This window comes from Alexandromys fortis, unplaced genomic scaffold (genome assembly GCF_014885135.2).
Source record: "Alexandromys fortis isolate MF-2015 unplaced genomic scaffold, M_Fortis_MF-2015_v1.1 scaffold_209, whole genome shotgun sequence".
Taxonomy (NCBI): domain Eukaryota; kingdom Metazoa; phylum Chordata; class Mammalia; order Rodentia; family Cricetidae; genus Alexandromys; species Alexandromys fortis.
The window spans coordinates 1,302,457-1,325,070 of record NW_026068090.1 but is presented as its reverse complement, the minus strand read 5'-3'; the positions used below and the strand labels follow the sequence as shown (position 1 = coordinate 1,325,070).

Sequence of the window (22,614 nt, the reverse complement as noted above, 5' to 3'; positions counted from 1 at the left end):
CCTGAGGGAATTAGCCCAGTGCACCTCCATTCACGGTTGGGACACCCAGGGTGGGCAGCGGAGAGGGTGGGGTCAGGCTGGGGTTATACAAAGAAAAAGAAAGAGAAGCTGAAGGGAAAAAGCCACAGCTGACCCCGCGCAGACATGGGGACATCAGAAACGCCTGTCTCGACAGGTCCGATTTTGCAGTCCCAACGCTGGGCACTGCTGTTTTCCTTGCTTTCTGGTACTCCTGCACCATTTTCTGAGCTGCATTTTCTCACTTGTAAAATGAGGAAGTTAGCAGCCCATAGCTCTGAAGGCTGTGTGAGTACCAGCTCCAGAGGGGTGTGATTTGAAAATCTGGGATTGTCAGCTTGGGGCTCTCACTAGGATGATGCTAGCTAGCCTTCTATGATCAGCCCAGGGCTGGGGGCTGGGGGGTGGAGTGTGGTTGTGTGGTTCCGACATTCTGTGACTTTAAGATGCTGAGACTCTGGGAGCCCAAGTTGCGGACATTCTGTGCATGTAGGATTCTAGAATCTGATGATTCAATGATGCTAAATGGGGCTGCTGGGAAGAGCTGCAGCCACCTGCCTTGTTAATGTCAATGTTCAGTTATTAAAAACATAACAAGACGCAATGGAGACAGATAGCTTGGGATGGGCTAGCAGCCCCACCCCCACGTGAAGGAGGGAGGAGGGGTGCCTTGACAGCAGAGGAGATAGGGGACCCCTTTAGCCTGGTCACATGGGCTCTCTCCTGCCACAACAGACTTGGCGCATGTTCATGTGAGGGGCCTGGCACTTTCTATAGCTGGTATGGCATGGAAGTCAATCCCATCACCCACTGCCTCCATCTCCAGCCCTCTTGGACTGTGACCAGAGAGCACCCTTTCTCCCATCCCAGCCCTCAAGGTGTCTTTGTGGAGCTGTAGATGGAAGAGGAAGGGGGCCTGCTCACCCCTTTTCTAACAGCTGCCTAAGAGAAAAACAGGGCATGAGTCCTTCCTGGACAGAGGCGTGATGTGGAAACCTTTGCCAGTGAGGGCTGGGAACCCAGAGAGCACCTAGAGGCTATTCTCTGCCCTCCCTGCACACTTGGCTCTTACCCTGAGGGTCAGGGGGCCTGGAAGAGCTGATTGAGCTCTCCCTGAGTCTCAGGTACACCATGCAATCTGGCACAAGGCAAGCCCAGTGGTCTCGTATCTCCTGCTCCTGGATCCCTCCTGGGCCAGGGGTGGAAATCTTTCTTTCTAGAGCCCAGCCTTGGTGGCCCCAGAGAAGCCTATCATGGCTGCATTTCCAGAATCCCCCAGCTTAATGGTCTGCCAGATCCAAACCCGTCCAGGTCCCATTGCCCAACAGGTCTGGAATGGAGCTTCCTGGTTCCCTGGGTGCGACAGCCTTTCCCTTCCCCTGGGATCTCTGTGGAGCAGGAGTGGAGTCTGGACCCAAGTTCAAGGGCAGAGTCCCTGTCTGCCACCCCCAGCTTTCTCCTCCCACAGGCTACAAGGAAGCAGAAGGGTGGAGACAGCTGTTCCTCCCTCTACAAGGCTCCATTGTTACTACCTCCTGTCCCGGACTCAAGGGTAGGGTCCTCTGCAGGGAACCTCTCCAGCTGACCTCCCCAGGCTCTCAGAGAGCCTTCCTGTGGCTCCCCAGCGGGGCTTTTCTCTCTCTGCTCTGCATCCTCCTGTCCCCTCGTTCTCTCTCATAGCCATGTGCCCCAGGTGTCTCTCTCTCTCTCTCTCTCTCTCTCTCTCTCTCTCTCTCTCTCTCTCTCTCTCTCTCTCTCCTTCTCTGTGCGTGCGTTGCATGTGAGTGTGTGTGAGTGTGTGTGTGACTCTTTCAAAAACCATCTTAGGGAAAGTCCTGGAAGATCACATCCAACCCCTTTCTCCCTATGAAGACCCATGAAGAGGGACAGGGGCAGGTCCTGCCTGGGGTCACACAGCAGGCTGTGGCAAGCTCCATGCTGTGCCCCTTCTCTTCTGCGTAACAGGCACACCCTGCTCTTGGCCTCAGGAATTCAGGGTTTGGGAACTGACCATGATAGACCTGGCGCAGAATTGTAGGTCCCTGCCGAAGCAGAGCTCGACTTCTCTTAGCCCTACCTCACAGCCCCGAACTGCCGTCCCATCCCTCTTCTTTGTTGGGACCCGTGTCTTCTTCACTGTCTGATTTCTAGATGGCCATTCCCTTTGGCAAATCCTCACCTTGTGACTCAGCAGTGGCTCAGGCCTCCATGCCCAATATGGGCGCTCATGCATACAGACAAACAGATGTGTGCAAAGATATCACAAACACAAACAAATCTCATCGCAGGTAAGAATTTGAGCAGATGGTCAGGCGATCATTCTGGTTGCTAGTGTCTTCTCTTTGCTGTGAGTCCCCATGCATCTCATGTGAAGCCCTTCAGGGTCCTGTAGATGGGCTCTACCTCACGAGACCCTTAGTGACGGCTCTCTAAGCCCCCTCTGTCATGAGGACCCTCTCTCCTGTCTCCAGGAGCAACTCAGCTTCCTGTGATTGAGGGGAGACCCACAGGTCCTAGAGGACGGTGGGACAATGAAGAGGAACCAACAGGTTGAGACTTGGCATCTTCTCAAAGCAGGCTCCACCTCCCCACCTGGTGTCTGGGCATAGCCTTGCCCTTTAGTGCTAAGAGTTTTGTGTGCCCTCTAAGGGCAGGTTCTTAGGATACTGGCAACGCATTGACAGGTAGATCCATATTCCCAGAACATGGAGGTGGGGCTGTGTGACCCGGTTGTGGTGGTGAGTAGGGAAATGCTCAGCTGTGAGGGCCTGTGAATGCCCCGCTGAGGTTCTTTCCCTACCTAGTTCCCCATACTTGGGGCTCAGTAGAGAGAATCAGAAGGGAGGGCGGGACGGGTGCCTCTCTAGGAGTCTCCAGGGGCCCTAGAGGCTCACTGCCACTAACTGTATTTCCCTGGAAGAGGAGGGCAGTCAGGACTGTGGGGAAGAGGCGGCAAATGTTTTATGCACAAAAGGGATAGCCCCTCGGGCCAGACACTTATTTCAGCCCACGTCATGTCCTCTGCAGGACAAGGCAGGGTTAGTGGGGTCATCACACAGAGGGAAGGGATGGGCCAGAGTCAGCATATGCCAGGCCCTGTAGCAGGTCTGTAGAGGTCATGCCACCGTCATCTGGGGAGATGGCGGCTGACACTGAGTGACCCTCAGGACTATCTGTGTGAGCAAAGCAGGAAACCCCACAGGACGCAGGGGACACGCGAGACAAGCAGACACTTGACAGTCACTCCGCAAGCATCCACACACCAGGTGCAGCTACCACCCCCTCCCCCATAGCCCTGAGGGCCCGAGAATCCTGTAGCCAGAGGCAGGTGCCCAGTGCCTGGGTGGGAAGAAGGGAATGCCAGGAGGGGAACTCAGCTCCTCCCCATGCCAGACTGTGTCTCCCCCATCCCGCTGAGTGCCTGCCTGAGGCTGTTTATTTCCTTTCGGGGATGGGTGTCTTGTCCCCCTCCCCCCTCTCCCCACCCTGTCCCCACCACACGCTTCCGAAGCTGCCAAATCAAATCAGTCCCTGCACCCGCGCCAGGCTGGCATGGAGGCCAGCAGCTGACGGGAACGAAGCCAGGCTCAGAATATCCCACCGCCTGTCCGATGCTGGGACATGCTTGAGGTTGGGGGTAGGGAGGGGCAGGAGCCTGCAGCTGGCCCAGGACAGTGCTTGTTAGAGAAGCTGGGCGGTGCACCTCTGAGAACAAGGGAGCGGGTCCCCCGCGTGTCTGTCAGGTGCTGTACCATCTAGTTAGCAGTGCTCTGGGAGCCGTGGAGACAGTTCTGGGAGATGCGGCTGGAGCCCCAGTCGAGGCCCAGAGGGTTCGGTGCACACTGGGGGTAGCTGCTTGCACACGAGATGCAATCTCTTGGGATTTTCATCATCTCTGGACTTTGAGCTCCCACTCTGGAGAATCACTGACTGTGTCAGGTGGACGTTCTGATCTCCTTTTACAGATAGGGAAACTGAAGTTTAGGGAAGGTTAAGGAGGTTTCCTGGAGGGACCAAAGGATGAGTAGAACCATGTTCATTTCTCTGCCTTGGGAGCACAAGGCCAAAAAGCAAAATGTTCTGAGAAAAATCGGAGACGGAGGCGCTCAGAGAACAAGCGGGCACAAGGAGGCAGGGCTACCTGGGGGGTTGCTGGGGGCTGATGGGAGGGAGGGCAGGCTGGGGAGGCCTCAGCCCTGGGCCTTCTTGTCTCTGCAGCTGGCCAAGACCCCCTTGCCCAGGACCCAGAATCCCCAGGGAGTAGAGACGAGCGACTGGAGGTGAGAGTTCAGCGGAGGGAAGAGGGAGGGAAGAGCGGATGGGCTGTGGGCGTGGGGTGCAGGATTCAGAGTTTGGAGCTGCATCTCAGACCCCTCCCAGCCTAAGCGCACGCAAGCCAGGACCCCTCTCCTCAGTCTGTGCCCGGCCTGGAGGGCGCCCTGTCCTCCTTTGGCTCCTCTCCGGTCCCCATAGCCTTTGGATTCGCTTTGCATTGCTGAGGTCCTCTCCCAGTCCCTCTCCTGCACTCGCCATCTTCCTGATGCCCCTATCTTCCCCGTGGTTGCTAGAAGGATCTTTCTAACGGCCAGATTAAGCTTCCCATTCTACTCAGCACTTCTCCATGCTGCCATCTTGGTCCTCTGAAGCTCCAGCCTACCACAGTCTCCCTCAGCCATTCTTGCTCCACCAAGCACCTGCTGCTGACATCCTAAACACTTCCGGGCTCTGCAAGAGCCTCCCTCTTCCAAGATGGCCTCCCCCCACTCTCTATCAACTCCAGCCCCAGCTGGCTCTTCCTTCCTCCTCTGAGCTCTCTCACCTGGCAGTTGGGTGCCAAGGCATTCTGCTGTCTTTTGTCCACTGTGTGCCATAGGACCCTATTTTCTTCATCCTGTGACTATGTATGTCCGGCTTGTCCCCTGCACTATGAGTTCCCTAAGCCTGGGAGCTGTGTTTCTGTCATTCCCTTCCTCACTGATGGGGGGCTGCCAGCCCAGCTCTGACCATGTATGTCTTTGGGGTGCCTTGAATTAACCTTCCAAGTTTAATGAATAACAGAAATGGGGGTGAACTGTGGATTTTGAAGACTGGCAGAGTGGTGTATGTGGGTGTGTGTTTTATGCATGCACACGCATGCACGTATCCTGGCTCATGTGTTTGTCATGTCAGTGTGTCCAAGGGAACTGAGAGGAAGTTCTTGCCTGAGCCAGCCCCCTTGGCCAACACTTTGGGCACATGCTCTCCTTCAACTCTTAGCAGAACCTAGGACGCTGTGTTTGGGCGAAGCCAAGACTCAGAGCAGGTGCTGGGATGGATCAGGGTGGAGCTGGGGCATTCATCAGCTGGGGCAGGGGCTCAACAGGGCTTTCCTACTGCAGCGTGAGGCTAGGACTGAGAATGCCTCTTGCTGTGGGACCGGGTCCTGGTGTGAGGAGCTGACCAAAGGAAGAGGGAGGATTGGAGTCATTATTAATTAATTTATTAATTTATTTATTGCCATGGCATTCCCCATGGGTGGGAGCTCCCCCCAGAGCTGGGACAGATGGTGTTCCTGGGAGCCAGCAGTATCTCAGCAGCCTTGGCCACCCGCCAGGAAAGACTGCATTCGTCACCCACCCAGGAAGCCACGAGGGGAGTGATTTGGAGAAGCCGAGACCTCTAGGGTTGCGGAGGCTGAAGGAGCCTGGCTCTAGGTTCTGTGTCCCTGTGCAGACTCAGTGCCTCAGCCACTGCCTCTATGTCTGCACACTCACAGATAGTCCCTTCCCCATTCTACCAACCTCACCCTCTTCAGGGCCTCCTTGGATCAAGCCCTGTGTTCTCACCAGGCCTCCCCCCATTCCTGTGTTTGGATCCTGTTGCCTTCTCACTCTGATGAAAGATTCTAGCCTAGGACTGTCGCAGCTCTTCCTGACCTGCGAGTGGAGGTCAGATCTCCCGATGGATGTAGTTCAGGTTGGTAGAGTGCTTGCTTAGCAAGAACCAGGCTCTGCTTGAATCAGGCGTGGTGCTGCACGCCTTTAATCTCAGAATTCAGGAGTTGGAGGCAAAAGGATGCAAAGTTCAAGGTCATCCTCAGATTCACATCCAGTTCAAGGTCAGTTTGGGATACATTATACTTTGTCTTAAAACAGAACAAAGCAACAGAAAACAAGCAAGCGACAACAAAAGCCTAAACAAACAAAAAGGTCCCCATCTTACTGGGACAGAAGCATTGTTATTAGCATTAATGCCCGCCTGGAGTGGCTGGAGAAGCTTCAGGGCACATGTGAAGACCTGGCCCAGGCCTGTGTGGCAGCAGCTTGTGGGACGAGCTTTCTTGCTCAGACCTAAGCTGCCTGCCCTGCATCACACACAAAACAGTGCGAGCAGCAGGGCTGAGGTGAGGATGCAGTTCTGCGGTGTGGGGTGTTCTTGGCAGTAGCAATGGGCCTTGCTGTCAGCACCCCTGCCCACCCAGCAGACACGGGTTCCGCATACTCTTTAGGGATAACTCCCTGGCCCTTCAGGCTGATCCTGGGACCCAGACCCTGGCATCACTCTCAGTGAACTGAGCACACTGACTTGAAAACTTTGAGCTGGGACCAGCTGTGGCCTGGGAGCTCTAGCTGGGATGAAGGCTGGAACAGGTGCCGAGATGGCCACAGGCGTGGGCAACGGCACAGGTGCGTAGACCAAGTGCCCCGTTGTGCAGTGCATCCATTGCAGCTCCATGGCTTCTCTGTGAAGTTTCCCACCTCAGGTTCAGTCAGTCTCCCCGAGGGCACCGCTGGGCAGCTGTTGCACCACAGAGGTCTCCTCTCAAGTGGTTGGAAACACCTGACTCTATCATCCATCTTGGGTTCACTGGGGCCTGGCATACAAAGACTTCTTGCATGAATGAGCACTCCCACTCCCGTGCATAGGATTGAAATAGTTCTAAGATAGAGGCTCCTTTGGTGGATTAGGGGAATCATGGAGACTTCTGGGAAGCCGCCATGAAACAGTGAAGGCTGCAGAGAGCCAAGGCCAGAGATCAGCGGGGCTGTTAGAATTCATGCAGTCAGCTCCTGACAGAACCAACGAAGGGAGACAGGAAGCAAAGACCCCTGGGTAGAAGAGTATGAAACAGCCTCAGGAGGTAGGAAGGTGTGGTTTGAGAGCTAGAGACAAGCGGGGGGGGGGGGGGGGGGGGGGGGGGGGGGGGGGGGGGGGGGGGGGGGGGGGGGGGGGGGGGGGGGGGGGGGGGGGGGGGGGGGCTGCGGAGGTGGATGAGGGGCCCATGTACTGGTTAACAAGGGGCAGAGCTGGGAGCCAGCGAAGCAAGATTGCTGCTGTGACAGAGAAAGGCTTGGGTGAGCACAGGTGGGCAATGAGGGCAGCTCCCCGTGCCCCTGGGCAAAGAGTGCCGGGATGAGGCTGGAAGGGCCGCACTAAAGGCCATTTTCCAGGCCTAGTTGAACATTCTTGAGCAAGCACTCTTGTTGCCAGCTGTTCCGCTTCCTCCTGAATTCTCACATCAGGCAAGTGGTCTCAGTGCCGTCCTGTGGCCCTTGAGGGAGCTGCTGCCAACAAGTTGGCTGTAGCATCTGGCATCCACGGGGGCCCTGAGACCCTGCCATCTGTCTGTGCCCACCTGTCAGGTTGCACAGGCCTGGGGCATGTAGGGCCTTGGGACTAGAGAAGGGTCTCAGCTGTCACCCTAGCCTGTCTCCTGTCTGCCCATCCATCTGTCCACACCCTGAATGATGAGAGAACAGTGGAAATGATTTCACAGGCAGCTCAGAAAAACATAGTCAGGAGGGAGAGGTGTCGGAGAAGACACAAAGACACAAGCCAGGCTGCAGGCGAGCTTGGGCCCAGCAGCGAGAGATCCGGGCTCCTTCAGAACGCAGTCAGCTCAGACAAACAACAGGGACTGCCTGAGACACACACAGCAAGCCCACGGTGGTGCCGGGACAGATGCTGAGGGCCCAGGCATGAGTGTGAGAGATGAGCTTCTCCCTCCTCATCCTGCTTGGCCCTTGGCTGTAAACACTCAGAGAACAAGTTCCGTTTCCCGGGAAATATTTATCTCAGGCCGTGTGGAGAGCGTGTGCGTTGGCCTGCTCGTGTCCTTCCTGCAGGTTGGCCCAGGCAAGAGGTGAGGGGCCTTGGCAGCCTTTAGGGACAATCTGTAGGGCCACAGGAAAAGCCAGGAAGGAGGGGGTGTACCCTGAGTTGCCTGACTGGAGCCTGAGTCAGAACCATGCTGGCCTGGGCTGGAGGAACCTGTGTTTTTCTAATTCCACAGTTTGACCTCTGTTCTCTTGTCTTCATCCTTGTCAGTCCCGGCCCCGCCAGGTTCCTGTCTCTACGGCATTTTGCCCCTGTCTGGTTCCCCAACTCTAAGCCTTTTCTTTCTCTTCCTTCATATTTCTCAGCTCTCAGAGGCTTCCGTAGGGGCGACTTCCTCTGGGATAGTGTTTCTAACTCGCTGGCCTTCTGACCCTTTGGCATCTACCCTCCTTCCTCTGTCAGGCTTCCAGGCTGAGGCCTGCTGGTCTTGTCCAAAGTCGGTCAGATAATGTTTGTCATAGACTGCTAGGAGTCTCACTAGGAAGCAGAGGGCTGGACTTGCAACCTCCAGCCTGGTCAATGGACAAGGCCCAGTGAGTGTCTCCTGTGCCCCTCTCATGGGTCCAGGCACTTGAAGAATTTGGGTATATTGAGGGGAGACCATGAAAGGCCCTGTGAGCTCACACAGAATCAGCAGGGAGGCGAAGGAGCCCTGAGTTCTTGCTGACTGGCTTCAGGTTGTATGTCCCAGACCGGCCAGGCAGACCGGCCAGGCCCGACTGAACCCTGACAACAGGAAACCTCTGAAGGAGCAAGCATCAGCTGCGGCCTCTGAGCACAACAACAGGAAACAGTGTTGCCAGGAGGCAGCAGCTCTGTGACTATGCCTAGCAAAGGCGTATGTGTGTGTGTGTGTGTGTGTGTGTGTGTGTGTGTGTGTGTGCTGCAGGTAACCCAGGGACACTGACTGACAACGGACGTCCTATAGGGTGTGTAGCACTGGCCCGTGACATGTGATACTAAGTGTGTGATAGTGATCATGGGCTCCTGTGCGGAGAGTGAATGTGTGACCCGGTTGTGTGTGAGACAGTAGGCACATTGTATGCGGCTCTGAGGTTAAGGAGGGGCGCCTAACAGGCGTGATGTCATGAGAATCCGATACACAAACGTGGGGAAATGACACTGTGTTGTGACAGGTGTGTTCCTGAGCTTGTGGCTCAAGTGTGAGACCCAGTGTGTGCCCCAAGGGTACGATGCAGTAAAGCTGCGTGTGTGAACAAGGACGTGACATGAAGTGACATCGAGTGTGAAAATGGCCGTGATGTACGCAGCCCCCAGCCTGCCAGTGAGCGTGTGATGTGCAATGGCCATGGCAAAGTGAAGTGGGACTCACAATGCTGAGTCTGACAGCGCTGTCAGAACACAGTACACACGACAGCTGGAAAGATGGCTCCAAGTGCTGTGTGTGGTGAGCTGAGGGACACAGCAGGGGACAGGCAGGCCTGCTGGAGGCTCCTGAGACTGAGCAAGCCTTTGAGATGGTTGGGAGGTTGGAATGACTGAACTTGTAGGTGACTTTGAAAGTGAGAAGGAAGGAAGAGACGGCCTTCTGGTGGGCAGGGGAGGCTAGTAAGAACCACTCAAGTGGGCAGGGAAGACAGCTTCACTGGGAGAGTGCTTGTCCAGTCTGAGGATCTGTGTGTGAGCATCTGATCCTCCCACATAAAAAGTGTGTGCAACAGCCCGCACTTGTGACCCCAGTCCTGAGGAGACAGGGACAGGAGAACCCTAGGACTTAAAGACCAGGCTGAATGAGGGCCACAGTCAGTGAGAGACCGTGCCGAAAAGCTAATGTGAAGGGTGGATGATGAAGACACCTCTGGCTTCTGACTTCTATGCACACGCGCGTGCGCGCGCGCACACACACACACACACACACACACACACCTTGGTGATAAACTGAGCTAGAAGCCAGGCCAGCATGGTAATATGAGCAATGACCATACATAGCTATGCAGAGGAGGGATGGGTTGCTAGATAAAGGTCACGGTCAAGGAAGACAATTTTTTTTTATTGTGGAACTTTTTAATTTAATTTAATTTAATTTAATTGAGACAGGGTCTCACTATGCAGCCCTAGGTGGCCTGGCACTCATTATACAGAACAGGCTGTCCTCAAACTTATATAGATCCACCTGCCTCTGATTCTGCTCCTGAGTGCTGGGATTAAATGTGTTCGCCACTACAGCTGGCTCCAAATAGAAACACTTTAACACCACCAGGAAGAGACAAACTGCCTTGGCGCTCGGATTCAGCAGTTGAGGAGATTTAGTCAGGTAACTATGTGGCTCCTCTTCCCTTTCGCTTTCAGTTCTCAGAGGTTGAGCTGAGAAACTGTTTACTTGTGGTAAAATATACACAGGAGCGCTTTGGGTCCTTAAATGTGTTCACATTGTTTCTAAGCCAGGCTCCAAAGTTCATTCTCCCAAACAAAATCCACCTAAGAAAAAGTCTCTGCCTCCTGCGGCCCACCTGTCTCCCCTCCCCCTCCCCTCACTGCTCCCCCCTCCTGCAACCTCCCTCCCATTTCTTGGTCTCTAGGGAGCTCATGTAACTGGACTCATGCGGTATCTGTCTTTGAGGACTGGCTTCTATGTCACTGAACATACTGTCCTGAGTCCATTGTGTTGTAGCACGTGACAGAACTTTCCTCCTTTTCTGGGCAAGGGATACTCCAGTGTGTGTGTTTTTGCTTATCTGTTTGTCCATTCATGGTCACGCATGTCGTCCCCACTGTTTAGCTGTGGTGAATGTTGTGCCTACAAACATGTATGTGCAAAGATCCATTTAAGACTCTGCTCTCAGTGATCTTGGGTATATATTAATAATTACTTTTCTGAGCCATGAGGTAATAATCTCCATTGATTTTTCTTTCTTTCCTTTTTTTCAGTCCCTTAAAAAATTATCTTTTCTTTAGTGTGTGTGTGTGTGTGTGTCCAATTGCTTGTTTGTGTCGAGGCCGTGGCTCACGTGTGGAGGTAGAGGCCGCTGTGCAGGGGATGCCAGGAATGGCGCCCAGGGTCGGGGCAAACACCTTCAGCAGTAAGTCACTGTGCAGTCCTGTTGGTTTTGAGACAGTGCTTTGCCATGTACCCTGGAGTGGCCTTGAGCTCACAGTCTTCTTGCCTCTGCCCTTGAGTCCTGCAGTCCCAGGTATCTGCCAGCTCCCTTGGCTGTGTTGGATGTGATTGCTGTGTCTCAGCATCTGCATCACCATCGAGTCTCATCGTAGCGTAGAAGACCAGCCCTTCTGTTTTCTGGTTTTCTTGGACAGCAGTCTTCCGGATGGGTGGGCCATGTCTTCTCGCTCTGGTTTTGCTTTGCTTTTCTATGGTTAGAGATGTTGAATGTCTTTCCACTTGGCCATCTGTGTGTCTGCTCTGGGAAAATGTCCACACAAATCCTCTGTTCCTAGGTTTAGATTGGTGCTGGTGGGCTATAGGAGTTCTTGATGTATTCAACCTTTATTAGATGTATTTCCCTCTCATTTTGTGGGTCACTTTGCTGAAATATTTTATCTTATTTCATTTAACTTAGCAGGTGTCCTTATGGCATCTTCACTTATACTTAGCTTTTTTGACTCCCCTCACCCCATCCTTCTACTTCCTCATCTCCTTGATCCTCACATCCTCTCTTAAATCCTTCTGTTAGTATTCTACCTGCTACTTTCAAATCGCTTTTATTCCTTTATTTATTTATTTTGGAGCCTGAGAGGTGCTGGGTGGCATCAAATTGAGACAGTGTGACACAGAACCATGAAAGCTTCACCCAGTGCTGTGAAGGGTAGACAGCGGCCTGGTGTGATAAAGCATCGCCCAATGTGTGATGTGTGGTGCCGAGAATGTGAGACACCCTGAGTGAATCGCTGTGTGACCGCCAATGTGGACACTGGAGTGACTGTACCATTGAGTATCTGGGACCTCTGAGAGCAGGTGACGGTTACTGTGTCCTTGTGTGCTATCTTGGTGTGACACAGAGCATAATACTGTGTGGGAGTGAGAGGGACTGAAGGTATTTTGTGAGTGACAGTGCCTGAAGCCAGTCCCAGTTTTACCTGCTGACCATCAGAGGAGGATGAGTATTGTAGCCAGGATAAGAGAATTTCTCATCTGGGGTAGAAATGGTGTCTGTGAGCTGGTGTGAGGAGCCAGTTCTCACCAGGGGTAGAAACGGTGTCTATGAGCTGGTGTGAGGAGCCCTTCCTGCTCTGGGTACCCTGGGAGGATTTGTAGGGCAGGGCTAACTTACCCTGGAACAAGAGTTCTGAGACTGAACAACCTGACCACAAGGCTCTAACTGAAGTTCATTGTTTTATTTACTGAGCCTTAGCTTCCTCAAGCACCACATACGGCTGTTGGTAGAATTATAGGAAACAGTCCTGCATGCTGGGTGATGGTTTCGTCCCTTGAGGTACTTCCCCCTCAACCCTGGAACTGCAGACATTAGCATCCAGGGAGCACTGGTGAAAGGCACTCTCCTGCCCTCAGCCCTCTTCTCTCTCTCTCTTCACTCTCTCCTGTCCCTGGCTCGGCCTTGTGGTGATATCCCTACATCCCTACTTGTTCCTGCTTTCCCTCCTCCCAGACCGCTGCTGTCCTACCAGTCCATGAGCCCCTGGCACAGGTTCTTGAGGGCTCGTTCAATTCAGACCAATGCAATTTGCTAATGGAAAAAAATCCCCGTAATTTGGTTAATCACACCAGTATGAGATCTGGGCCTGATGGGGAAAAAAGGAAGTGCAGGTGGTTCATTCCACAGCTGAGGACATAGGGCTCCACTGCCCAGGACCCTAGCCGCTCCCTCAGGCTCTTTTTGGAGCCTACAGGGTCCAAAGCTTGGGTCACCCCAAGCCTCACTAGAGGCCCCCCTGTTTTCCCTGGTTGAGTCCCCACCTGATTCTAGACCTCTTTCCTAGGCAACCATGAGAGTTGGGTTGGGGGATCTCAGAGCCCCCAGACTGGGTCAGCTGGGCCCAGCACCTCAGCTATAGTCTCCTGTAGGACATTCTCCTGAGCCTTGGAGAGGGAAGGCTCAAAGCAGGAGCATGGGGTAGAGTCTTAGAAGTTCCGAAGGGCTGGGCTGTCTGCAAGCCTCCACTGAAATGTGGCATGCTGTTCCGGACTCAGGTCCTCCAGTCCCGGGCTGCCCTGCAGGTAGGACAGGAAGGGACCTGCCATTGCTTGTTATCTACAAGGCCTCTTAACCAGAGGAGTCCAGAGCTGTGTGGCACTGAAATTGGGCCTTCTCTGTGCACCGAGACCTGCCTTTCATGGCAGAAGGCTGGGGTCACTTCTTTTTCTACTTTCCCAAAGGTGGTCCCATGTACCTGGAGTCAGCTTAAGCAAAACGTGACTGATTCTAGCTTCAGCTTAGGCAAAACATGGCTGATTTTAGCTTCAGCTTAGGCAAACCATGGCTGATTCTAGCTTCAGTTTAAGCAAAACGTGGCTGATTCTAGCTCTGGGAAGGTACCATCTGCAGAGCAGCCTGCTGAGACTGGCTTAGATTTGTTGACTATGTGTGGCATGTGCTGGAGCCTGGTGGGTCCTGACCCCAGGGAGGTGCTGAAGATGGTGCACGGCGAGAGGAACCTGACCCGTGATGCCAGCTACAGCTCATTCGCTCCCTCAGACCCAAGACCAGACACCATTCATGGCCATTCATGGTCTCCCAGAGAGCCACATACTCACCGCACACAGCGGAGTCATGCCAGCCTCAATGACCTTATTCGTACATGCCCAGACACATGTGAAGGTCACCCATAAATACAGACGGTCACATGGATCCAGAAGATTTATAGACACATGTATTTTAGACTCCCCAGGCTTCCATGGAAGTACAGACCACATACTTTCACACAGATGTTTCTCTCTCATGACCCAAGGTCATATGACGGTCCTTAGAGACACACCATTATGGATGGCATGTGCTTAGGTCACCAGTAAAGTGAGAGCCCCCAGTTCCCCAGAGAGAGAAAAAAAGTCAATTCTGATGAATGTATCAAGTTTCACAATGAGAAAATCCTCTCAAATGCTATTAAAAATTTCCTTTGCAAAATAGAATTTGCTTTGAATCACACAGAAGGTCTGAGGTTCTGAGAGGAGGCATTTTCTCCCAGAGAACCCTGACTCATAATTACAGTCCTGGTGTGTGTGGAACTGTATAAGCATGTGTGTGGATGAGCACATGTGTGTCCTGGCCCCACTCCCAGGCCCTGGGGATGTGAGAAGGAAGATGAGAGAAATTCTGCAGAATCCGGATGTTTGTTCTCTGGCTTCTGGGTCCTCCAAAGGCAAATAAATAGCTCTGAATGCCAGCCTGCCTGCCGGGTGGGACTGTGAGTGTGTGAAGAGCCTGCTTCTCTGTCCCTGGAGCTCCCCCAGCTGGGATCCTGTGCAGCAATGCTCAGTGACCGGGGTCCTGGGCAGCTTCTGCTGTGCCTCTCTCTGGGGATTGGTTCTTGCAGCTGAAAAAGGAAGGTAGCAAGAAGGTGAGGCTAGAAGGGCTTCTCTTGGAGGACGAGATAGACAGTGAGACTTGGGACCCAGTACAAGTGAGAAAAGGCTGGGAGGAGACACAGAGCAGGCAATGAGAATACAGACCCAAGACATGGGGTCTCAGCCTACGAGGTCTCCCTGCCAACTCTGGTTCACTGGAGGAGGTGCTAGATCCCTGAGGCCTGGGCCCTGCCCTGCTGTAAATGGGGGGACCTGGAGAGAAGACGAAATGAAAACCAGGGAGCAGAGCTGGGGCTCCTGGAGGACCAGACCAGGGCGAGAAGAGATGGCTGGGGTACAGGAAATGGGGAACAAAGATGCCAGTGGGGGAGGGTAAAGAGGGTCATGGGTAAGAGGCAGCTGTTGAGCAGAGACCTGAGTTTGAAGAGACTGAGAAAGAACTCAAGTGACAGTGTCCTCCCATCTTTTTGCTCCTCTGGAGGTGGCCATGGGAACCTTGCCAAAAGTTCCTCACTGCCTAGGAACTCAGAGCGCATTGGGATTTGAGGAGCCAGGGCCATTCCACAGGGGGGACTTGTGGGTCTCACTTCTGTTTTAGCAGGGTCAGGGAGCCCAGCGTGGAACACATCCCAAAGGAAGGGGCATGCCTGAGATGAACCCTGTCCAGACAATCCTTCACCCCAGCCCCCAGTAAGAAGGGCTATTTTTAGGGATAATAAAAGTGCTCACACATTCCAGCAGGGGCAGGGAGAGGGAGAGGAGGGGCAGGAGTCAGAGCAGAGTGTGTGGGGAGGGTGGGGGAAGGGGACTTCTCTGGTTCTGCCTTCAAGGGTTTCCCTAGGAGGAGGGGGTCATCCCTGCCTGCCCCTCCGGTCCTGTCTCCAGGGTCCCCTCCTGGTTCTCCTGTGTTTCCCTGCTTCTGAATTGGTCTCTGTCCCCACCTTTCTCATATTCCCATTCTCCTGGGATTTGGGGAACAGCTGGGATGGGCTAAGTTGTGAGGATGAAGCCAAATACAGTCACAAGAGGAAGCAGTGTGAGGCTGTGGGATCTACAGACACCAGAGAGACATACCAAGACAAGAAGACACAGAAGTCCCTGGAGAGGTACAGAGCCAGGACCAACCCCCAGGCAGGTACCATGGGACAGCCCAGCATTAGACCCCTAGTTAGCCTTTCCTTCCTGCTTTCTGCAGGTCACACATCGCTCTGTGCCAAGCCTGTGCCATTTAGCATTTATCATCTCCTGTGAGCACATCAGGGAAGAAGATGGTGGAAGAGTGGGAGACAAGAGACTCTACTCAGCCCTAGATAGAGACACCAGATCCACTCCACACTGGAGAGGTGACCAGTCTATTCCTTGACCAAAGCAGCACTTGAGAGGCCCAAAGAGAGGGGCCTGCACGTGCCTCTAGGGGAGAGCCCGACTAGTCTTTTTGCCTCCTTTGGGCTTCCATACAGCCTATACAAACTGTGAATTTATTGCAAGGACAACTGAGGCCCATAGACTCTGGTTCCATATGGATTCCCACGAGGGCTGGGGTGGGGACAATGTCAGTATGTAGGAAGACTTTCTAGAACAGGTGATTGCTCTTACTGGGGGTCTCGATCCAACCGCCTTGGGCTTTTTCCCATCCTGAGACGATCCTGAAGAGCAGGTCCATGGCTTGCCAGGACATCTTAAAAATGCTGTCAAGAGTTGCCAATGAGAAGCACCCTCTCATTTCATGGACTCTTCCTCTAGGATCTCATCATGGGCCCCAGAGACCTCTACTGTCTCCAGGCCTGGGGCCTCCAGCAGAACTGGGGGCCACCCTTCTGCTGAGGAGTGCACAGGCCTCTTTTGGGGGGCAGCTGTGCCAAGAGCTAGGCGGGAGAGAGCGGCTGTGAAGGGAGCGTCCGCTATGTAGGGTCCCAGGTGAGAGGACCACTCACTGGCTTTCTCACTCACTCACTTGTCCTGTCTTTCATTTGACACCTGTGTCTTTCTGACACTGGTCCAGCTAGACACTCATCATCCCTTTCTCCTGATTGGGTCATTATGTCTGATTTTGGGAGGCTTCTAGACTTGCTGTGTCAAGATTTTAACTTAACTTCAAGGGCACATGAAGGGTGGGGTACAGACATTCAGGCTCATGGAACCAAGAGCTGGAGGTCAGTCAGCCCACCAAGGCATTTTTTTCAGGGCACTGATGCCCTCGGGTCCCTTCTTTCCTGTACGCTCTGGGGGACAGTGTACTCACCTCCTTACTACCTAGGCATCTCCCCAGGTGCAGCTCTGAGTAACCAGATGCTTATACTGGCCTCCATTGAATGTCCCACTGTGCTCAGATCAATCCTCATGGTCATGGAGATGGGAAGCCAAGACGACTGAGCGGTAGTGGCAAGGAGGTTATGGTGATGTGCTCAGGAGCTGTGCTGTGCTGGTGAGAACCCCAGGGGCTATGGGGACAAGGGCCTACTGTGAGGAGGAGGCAGCGGAAGGTGGGGAGGGTGGCAAGAAGCCAGAACGTGTCCTATATCAACATGATCTTATGTCTGCTAGGCAGGGCCAGCACCTCCTCCCATACTCAACTCTTGCCTCTCTCCTCTTCCCGTGTTAGCTATTCCCTTATCTCTCTCATTCAGACTTGAGAGAGGACAGATTGGGAGAATTAACAGCTCCTACCTTCCCCTCCCAGCTCCTTTCTTCTTCCTAACACTACACCTTGCCCTGGATGGCTCTAAAGGGCGAGGGGCAGCTGTACGTCCTGGGATAGAAGTTCATCCTGGCTGGGACAGAGTGGGAGTTATGGGGGGAGGGAGAACTAGCTAGGGGTATAGGATGAGAGGCTCCAACAGAAAGACTGAGTGCCTCCCTCGGGGAGTGGGAATTCCCTCGGGAGGCGCCGGGACAGGCGCAGGTGTATTCTACAGTGCACGTGTCTCCAGTGTGGCTCAGAGGCTGGAGACGCGGCCCTGTTGGAGTAACAACTGAAGCCAGAGTCTACGAAGGGCGGTGGGCTAAGGGAGAAGAGGACATGGTAGGGCAGTGGGAAGGGGGAAAGGAGGAGGAGAAAAGAGGACAAGGGAGGCTCTTCCTGTAGTACTAGGCTCTTGAGTTGTCAGTGACTCCTTCATGTCCCCTTCTGTCACCTAATCACCCATGGCCATAGTACATTCTCCCTTCTCGCTCTTCTGCCTCCCCTCCTCGGGGATCTTCCTTGTGGAGTCTCTCTATGCTGGGGTATCACTCATGTCATCTGAGCTGCCCTTTATAGAGTAAGGATCCTGCTCTCTATCCTTGTCCTTAGCACCCTGCCCCTAAAGAGGAACGATGAAAGGCAGCTCTCAGGAAAGCAGCAGCAGCCTCTGGGAATGGGGAGTAGGGGATGGGGATGCAAATTCTTGGACCTGTTCCCAGACCGGCTGAGTCAGAAACTCTGGGGGTAGAGCCAACACTCTGTATTTCAATAGCCCTCCAGGTGATTCTGGGGCATGCCAAAGTTTGGGGACCACTGAGGGACAACCTGCAACTACAGCCAGTACCTGAGAAAGTAACTTCCCTTCCCCTCCACTACAGTCACTCAGGGCATTGGTATCTGAGCTAGCCCACCTGTCATTTGTGTTGTCCAACATCACCTAGCCTTCTTCATTTCTTCTGCCTCTGGCCTAGCTCAGCCTTGCTATGGGGAGGTCTATGTATGCAAGTGTTAGCACACACAGGCAGCTCCTAGGGCAGGTGGCAGGCATGGGCGGCTAGGGAGGGAAAGAGCCACCTTGTCCTGCTTCCTCTGTTTCCTGATTTGGTGGCTGGGCAGCTGTAAGGAGCTCAAGAGGAGATGTGGGGTGCCGGGCTTGAGTTTGGGGCTTCCCTACTCTGAATTTCAAGGAGTACTCCTGGATAGATCTACTAAGTGCTCCAGCTAAGCCCTGGCAGTGGCCAGTGGCAGCCACGTCCTGGACACAAGGACGGACACACTCCCCTATTCTCCTGAAAAGCTTATGTATGTATTGCTTACTAGGACAGGAGGCCAGACACCAAAAGAGCAGGTGGTGTCGGCTCTGGACTTCTGACTTTCTCCACCGAGGCCACTTTCTGGAACCCCCATTCACGGCTGCACTTCTTTTGTCAGGCGTTTTCTCCCCATGTTCTCTAGATGACTTCTTGGAAATCTGGGGGAGGAGTAGGCAGGAGAGACAGGAGTGGTGGGGGTGGGGAGGATGCAGAGAAGAGAAGGAGAGTGGGCAGAAAAGCCATCTAGGAGGAAGAGCCAGGATGTGGAGGTGGAAACCACGTGAAAAGATAGGAGAGCAGCGTGTGACAGATGGACGTCGACTAGGCACTGATGGGGAGAAGCAGAGAGGCACTTGGAGGGACCAGGAGAGCCTGGCCCAGAGGGGAACTCCAGGGTCCTGGGGGGACCGCCATTGGAGGGGGATGTCAGATTTCAGTCTGTGAGGATGGCCCCTAACCTTGCAGGCCAAGAAAGGAACCAGTCAGCGAGATTACACGACTCGGTGGAGATGGTCCCAGGATACAACGTGGGTCATGACTTTCTTGTAGGGGTCCAGGTGCCAAGCTGTGGTGAGAGCAGTTGGAGGGTTTGTGGAGGGGAAAAGACATGGAAGATTACAGAAGTGAAATAAGAGACCCGTGACTCAAGGCCATCTGTCCCTGTGGGGGCTCCAAGGTCTCTGTTTTCACATAATCTTGAGCTTTACGAAGGAGTTAGAAGCAATTCATTCTGGACCCTCTGCTCTCCCCAAATGAGCGCAAAATTCTGATTCAGGCCCAGGTTTCAGAAAACTAGCAACCTCCCTGGTTTCAGAGAAACCCTGGTACCCACAGCCTCCCTTTTGTTGGTACGGGAAGAGACCAGTTTGTGGACGTGGCGCTGTCTGCGGTGCTGAAGGCAGGCTCAGCCCACAGCAGCAGGTGAACCGCAGGTAAGGGGGGCTGCAGAGAGCCAAAGGCTCTGGTCATCCTCCTACCCACCATCCTCCCACCTACCTTCCATTCCCATTTTCTCACCCAGTTTTCCCACCCATTTTCCCACTTACCCGTCTATCCACCATCTAGCCACCCACCCATCCACTAATTTTCCCACTCACCTGCCCGTCTGCTTAAGCATCCACCATCTCCCCATTTTCCATGCAGTCATCAGCTTACACATCCATCCACCCATTTCCCTGCCCACTCACCCATCTGCCCGTCCATCCATCTGTCCATCCATCCACCCACCATCCGCCCACTCTCACCCATTTCCCTGCCCACTTACCCATCTGCCCGTCCATCCCTCTGTCCATCCATCCGCCCACCATCCACCCACTCTCACCTGTTTTCCTAACCACTCATTTACCCGTCCATCCACCATTCACCTGTTTCTCAGCCTACCCACTCAACCTCATCAAATTAAACCGTAAAGCCACTGAACTAGAGGTAGCAGAGTGGAAAGACCCATTTATGTTAAGAAGGAAACCAAGACTCAGGAGAGGAAAGGGGCGTGTTCAAGGCCACAGGGAGCTTCTGTTGTCAATCTGGGGCAGGACTGGAAATCAGTGCTCTTGACTATACACCACAGGTTCTCCCCTGGGGTCTGGAAAATTGCCTGGTTATTATGCTGATATTTACCCTGGTGTTTGTTCACAAAAGCTGCAAGGACAGGAAATATGACTGCCTCCACCCACCCTGAGCCAGAGCTCTTGTGTATGTACACAGGTGGTATGTTCTCTCACGCACATGTGTGTGTGTGTGTATTTGTGTGTAAATATATGAGGAATCCACGTGCAGGAGAAGGATAAGGCACAGGGGCCTGTGGGCAGCGATGCCTGTTTTTCCTTTCCTCTTCTTTTGATAGTTTTGGGCTGTTAGCCCTGTTTGAGGCTGGATCCCCACTGTGCCTTCACTTCAGGGGTTGCCCCATTTCCCATTCACAGCTGTGTCCCCCAAGGCTGCAGCCCTGTCCTGTGAGCCAGGCAGGCACGGAACTCAGCTTCCCCTCCCCCACTGGTGTAGTGGTCTGAGGTGGCCCATTTCCCTCAGCGCTTCCTGCATTTAGCACCCTACTACTGGGCAGGCCAGGCTTCAAAGCAGATGGAGAGATGCCTGCCAGGCCTGGAACCTCAACTCCATGAGGCTGCATCCTACTTACTCAGCCAAGGATGGAGAAACCCTCCTTGCTTGTGGCCCAGCTCTCCCTAAGTTTTCTAACCTCACTCCTTCCACACTTCCATTGTCCTGCCCTTGGCCTAAAGAAGCACAGAAAACTGGTCAATCAGAACAAAGGCCAGATAAGAATAGCCAATTGGATTAAAGGACAGCTCAAGGTGTCCACCAATCAAAGCAAAGGGCAGGTTGAAGAGCTGGCCAATCAGAACAAAGGACACATTGATTTCTCTAAGCCCCTGGGGTTTTAGATGGGAGTTGGGTGCTGAGTAAGCTTAGATAGGGTGGGAGATCTGGAGGTTTGGGTGTGCTGTGACTCAGCACAGATGTTAAAAGCTTCTCTTTTAACCTCGGTTTTCCCATCTCTTAAATGGGAAGACAGCTATCTGCAGCTGTGGTTTTCTCTTGAATATAAGGCTCACTCCACTGCTTTGGCAACACTCCCTTGCTTCCTTGGCACACACATAGCAGCTATCACCAAAGTCAGACCCTCTCTGGTCTCTTAGTGATCCTCCTGCCTCCTGCCGCATATATCCCTGTCCTTAAAGCCCCAGTTTGGAGAGTGCGAGTCAAGAGAATGATTTTTTTTGGGAATTTTTCTGGGTTTGGGATCTTGCCTTTGTGGTCTTCAGCCTTGATCTTGAGAGCACACAGTAGCCTGAGACAGTGCTGTGCCAGCAGGTGATATGGGGGAGGGGGCTCTGGTCTGTGCTACATGAGGAAGTAGCTGTTCCCATGAGAACCTAGAAGGGCGTGACATCATCATCCTGGGCGTCTTCAGGGATGGAGGGCTCTGTGAAAGAGCAGCGGGGGACTGCCTAGCTCTGAGTGTGTGTGTGTGTGTGTGTGTCCGTGTGTCCGTGTGTGTCCGTGGCTCATCCTTCACCACCCTTCACCCAGTGGTCCCAGCCTTTGCAGTGTGGCTGTACTGGGAAGACAGCCTATGTCCCACGGGATGGTGCCAGCTTCTTGTGAAACCCTTTGGGTCCCCTGGTTTTTCAGTGGCCGCAGAGTTCAGTCCCCCACTCTAGGGTGTCTGAGGATGTGAAATTTGGAGACAGAAACTTTAGGCTGAGCCTCTCTAGCAATCTAATCTTAGCCACATGCTAGGTTTGGATTCTAATGCCCACCTTAAAGGGGTCGTATCATTTGGATAAATCTTATCTTGTCCTCTGGGACACAAGAAGTTGAGGATGGTTTAGCCACATTACAGATCTGAGGAGTTGGCACCTTCCCTGTTTGAGCTAACAACTTTCTATGAATATAACTCTGATATTTCAGCATTTTCATTTTATCAGCTCTGTGCAGTCTATGGGGTTCACTAGGACCCTCAACATGGCATCATTTTCAGAGTCAAAGAGCCACACCTCCTTCATTACCCACATGTCTTTCTGAACACAGATCTACAGGGAGGACATCAGGAAGGACTTCCAAGGGTTGGGGAGAGGGCAGCTGAGTGTATAGTGTGAGTCACCGTTCTGCCTTGGCCTCATCCCCTGTTCCGTTACCTTTCTCTTTGATCCCCTTGGCTCTGGCCAAGTTAATGGAGCAAGAAGAAGGGACCTTTGTTGTCTCAGTTCCTGCTCTCCAAGGACGAGGCCTGTTCCTGGGGGGCGGAGGCTAGGAAGCAATCAAGGCTGACTTTGCCTTCCCTACTTGGAGTGGCCGCTGCTGTGCTTGCCTTTTGTGCCCCCCCCCCATGCTCGCTGCTTTCAGCTGAAGCTAGGATATGGCTACAGTGCCTGCAGCACACAGAGGCCCCCTTCCTGCAGAGGAAACCACCTTCCTCACTCACTGTGAGGCCTAGGCTAGGCCTCTGGCCCATCTCCAAGCCTCAGTTTCCCCAAATACAAGGTGAGGGAATTTGGACAGTCTATGGCCTTAGTACTTACTGC

At 53.5% G+C, this 22,614-nt stretch overlaps 1 protein-coding gene across 2 annotated transcripts in view; it reads left to right on the top strand.

Annotated features, from left to right (window-relative positions):
• Positions 1–22,614, top strand: part of Pde2a (phosphodiesterase 2A) — a 60,403-nt gene that overhangs the window by 5,711 nt on the left and 32,078 nt on the right. Inside the window, exon 2 of one of the 2 annotated variants that reach the window (XM_050122613.1) lies at positions 4,237–4,298. The exons of the other annotated variant lie outside the window; for it this stretch is intronic. Within the exon in view, the coding sequence (XP_049978570.1) occupies positions 4,237–4,298 (62 nt within the window). The remainder of the gene's footprint in view (positions 1–4,236; positions 4,299–22,614) is intronic. 2 annotated transcript variants of the gene reach the window in all.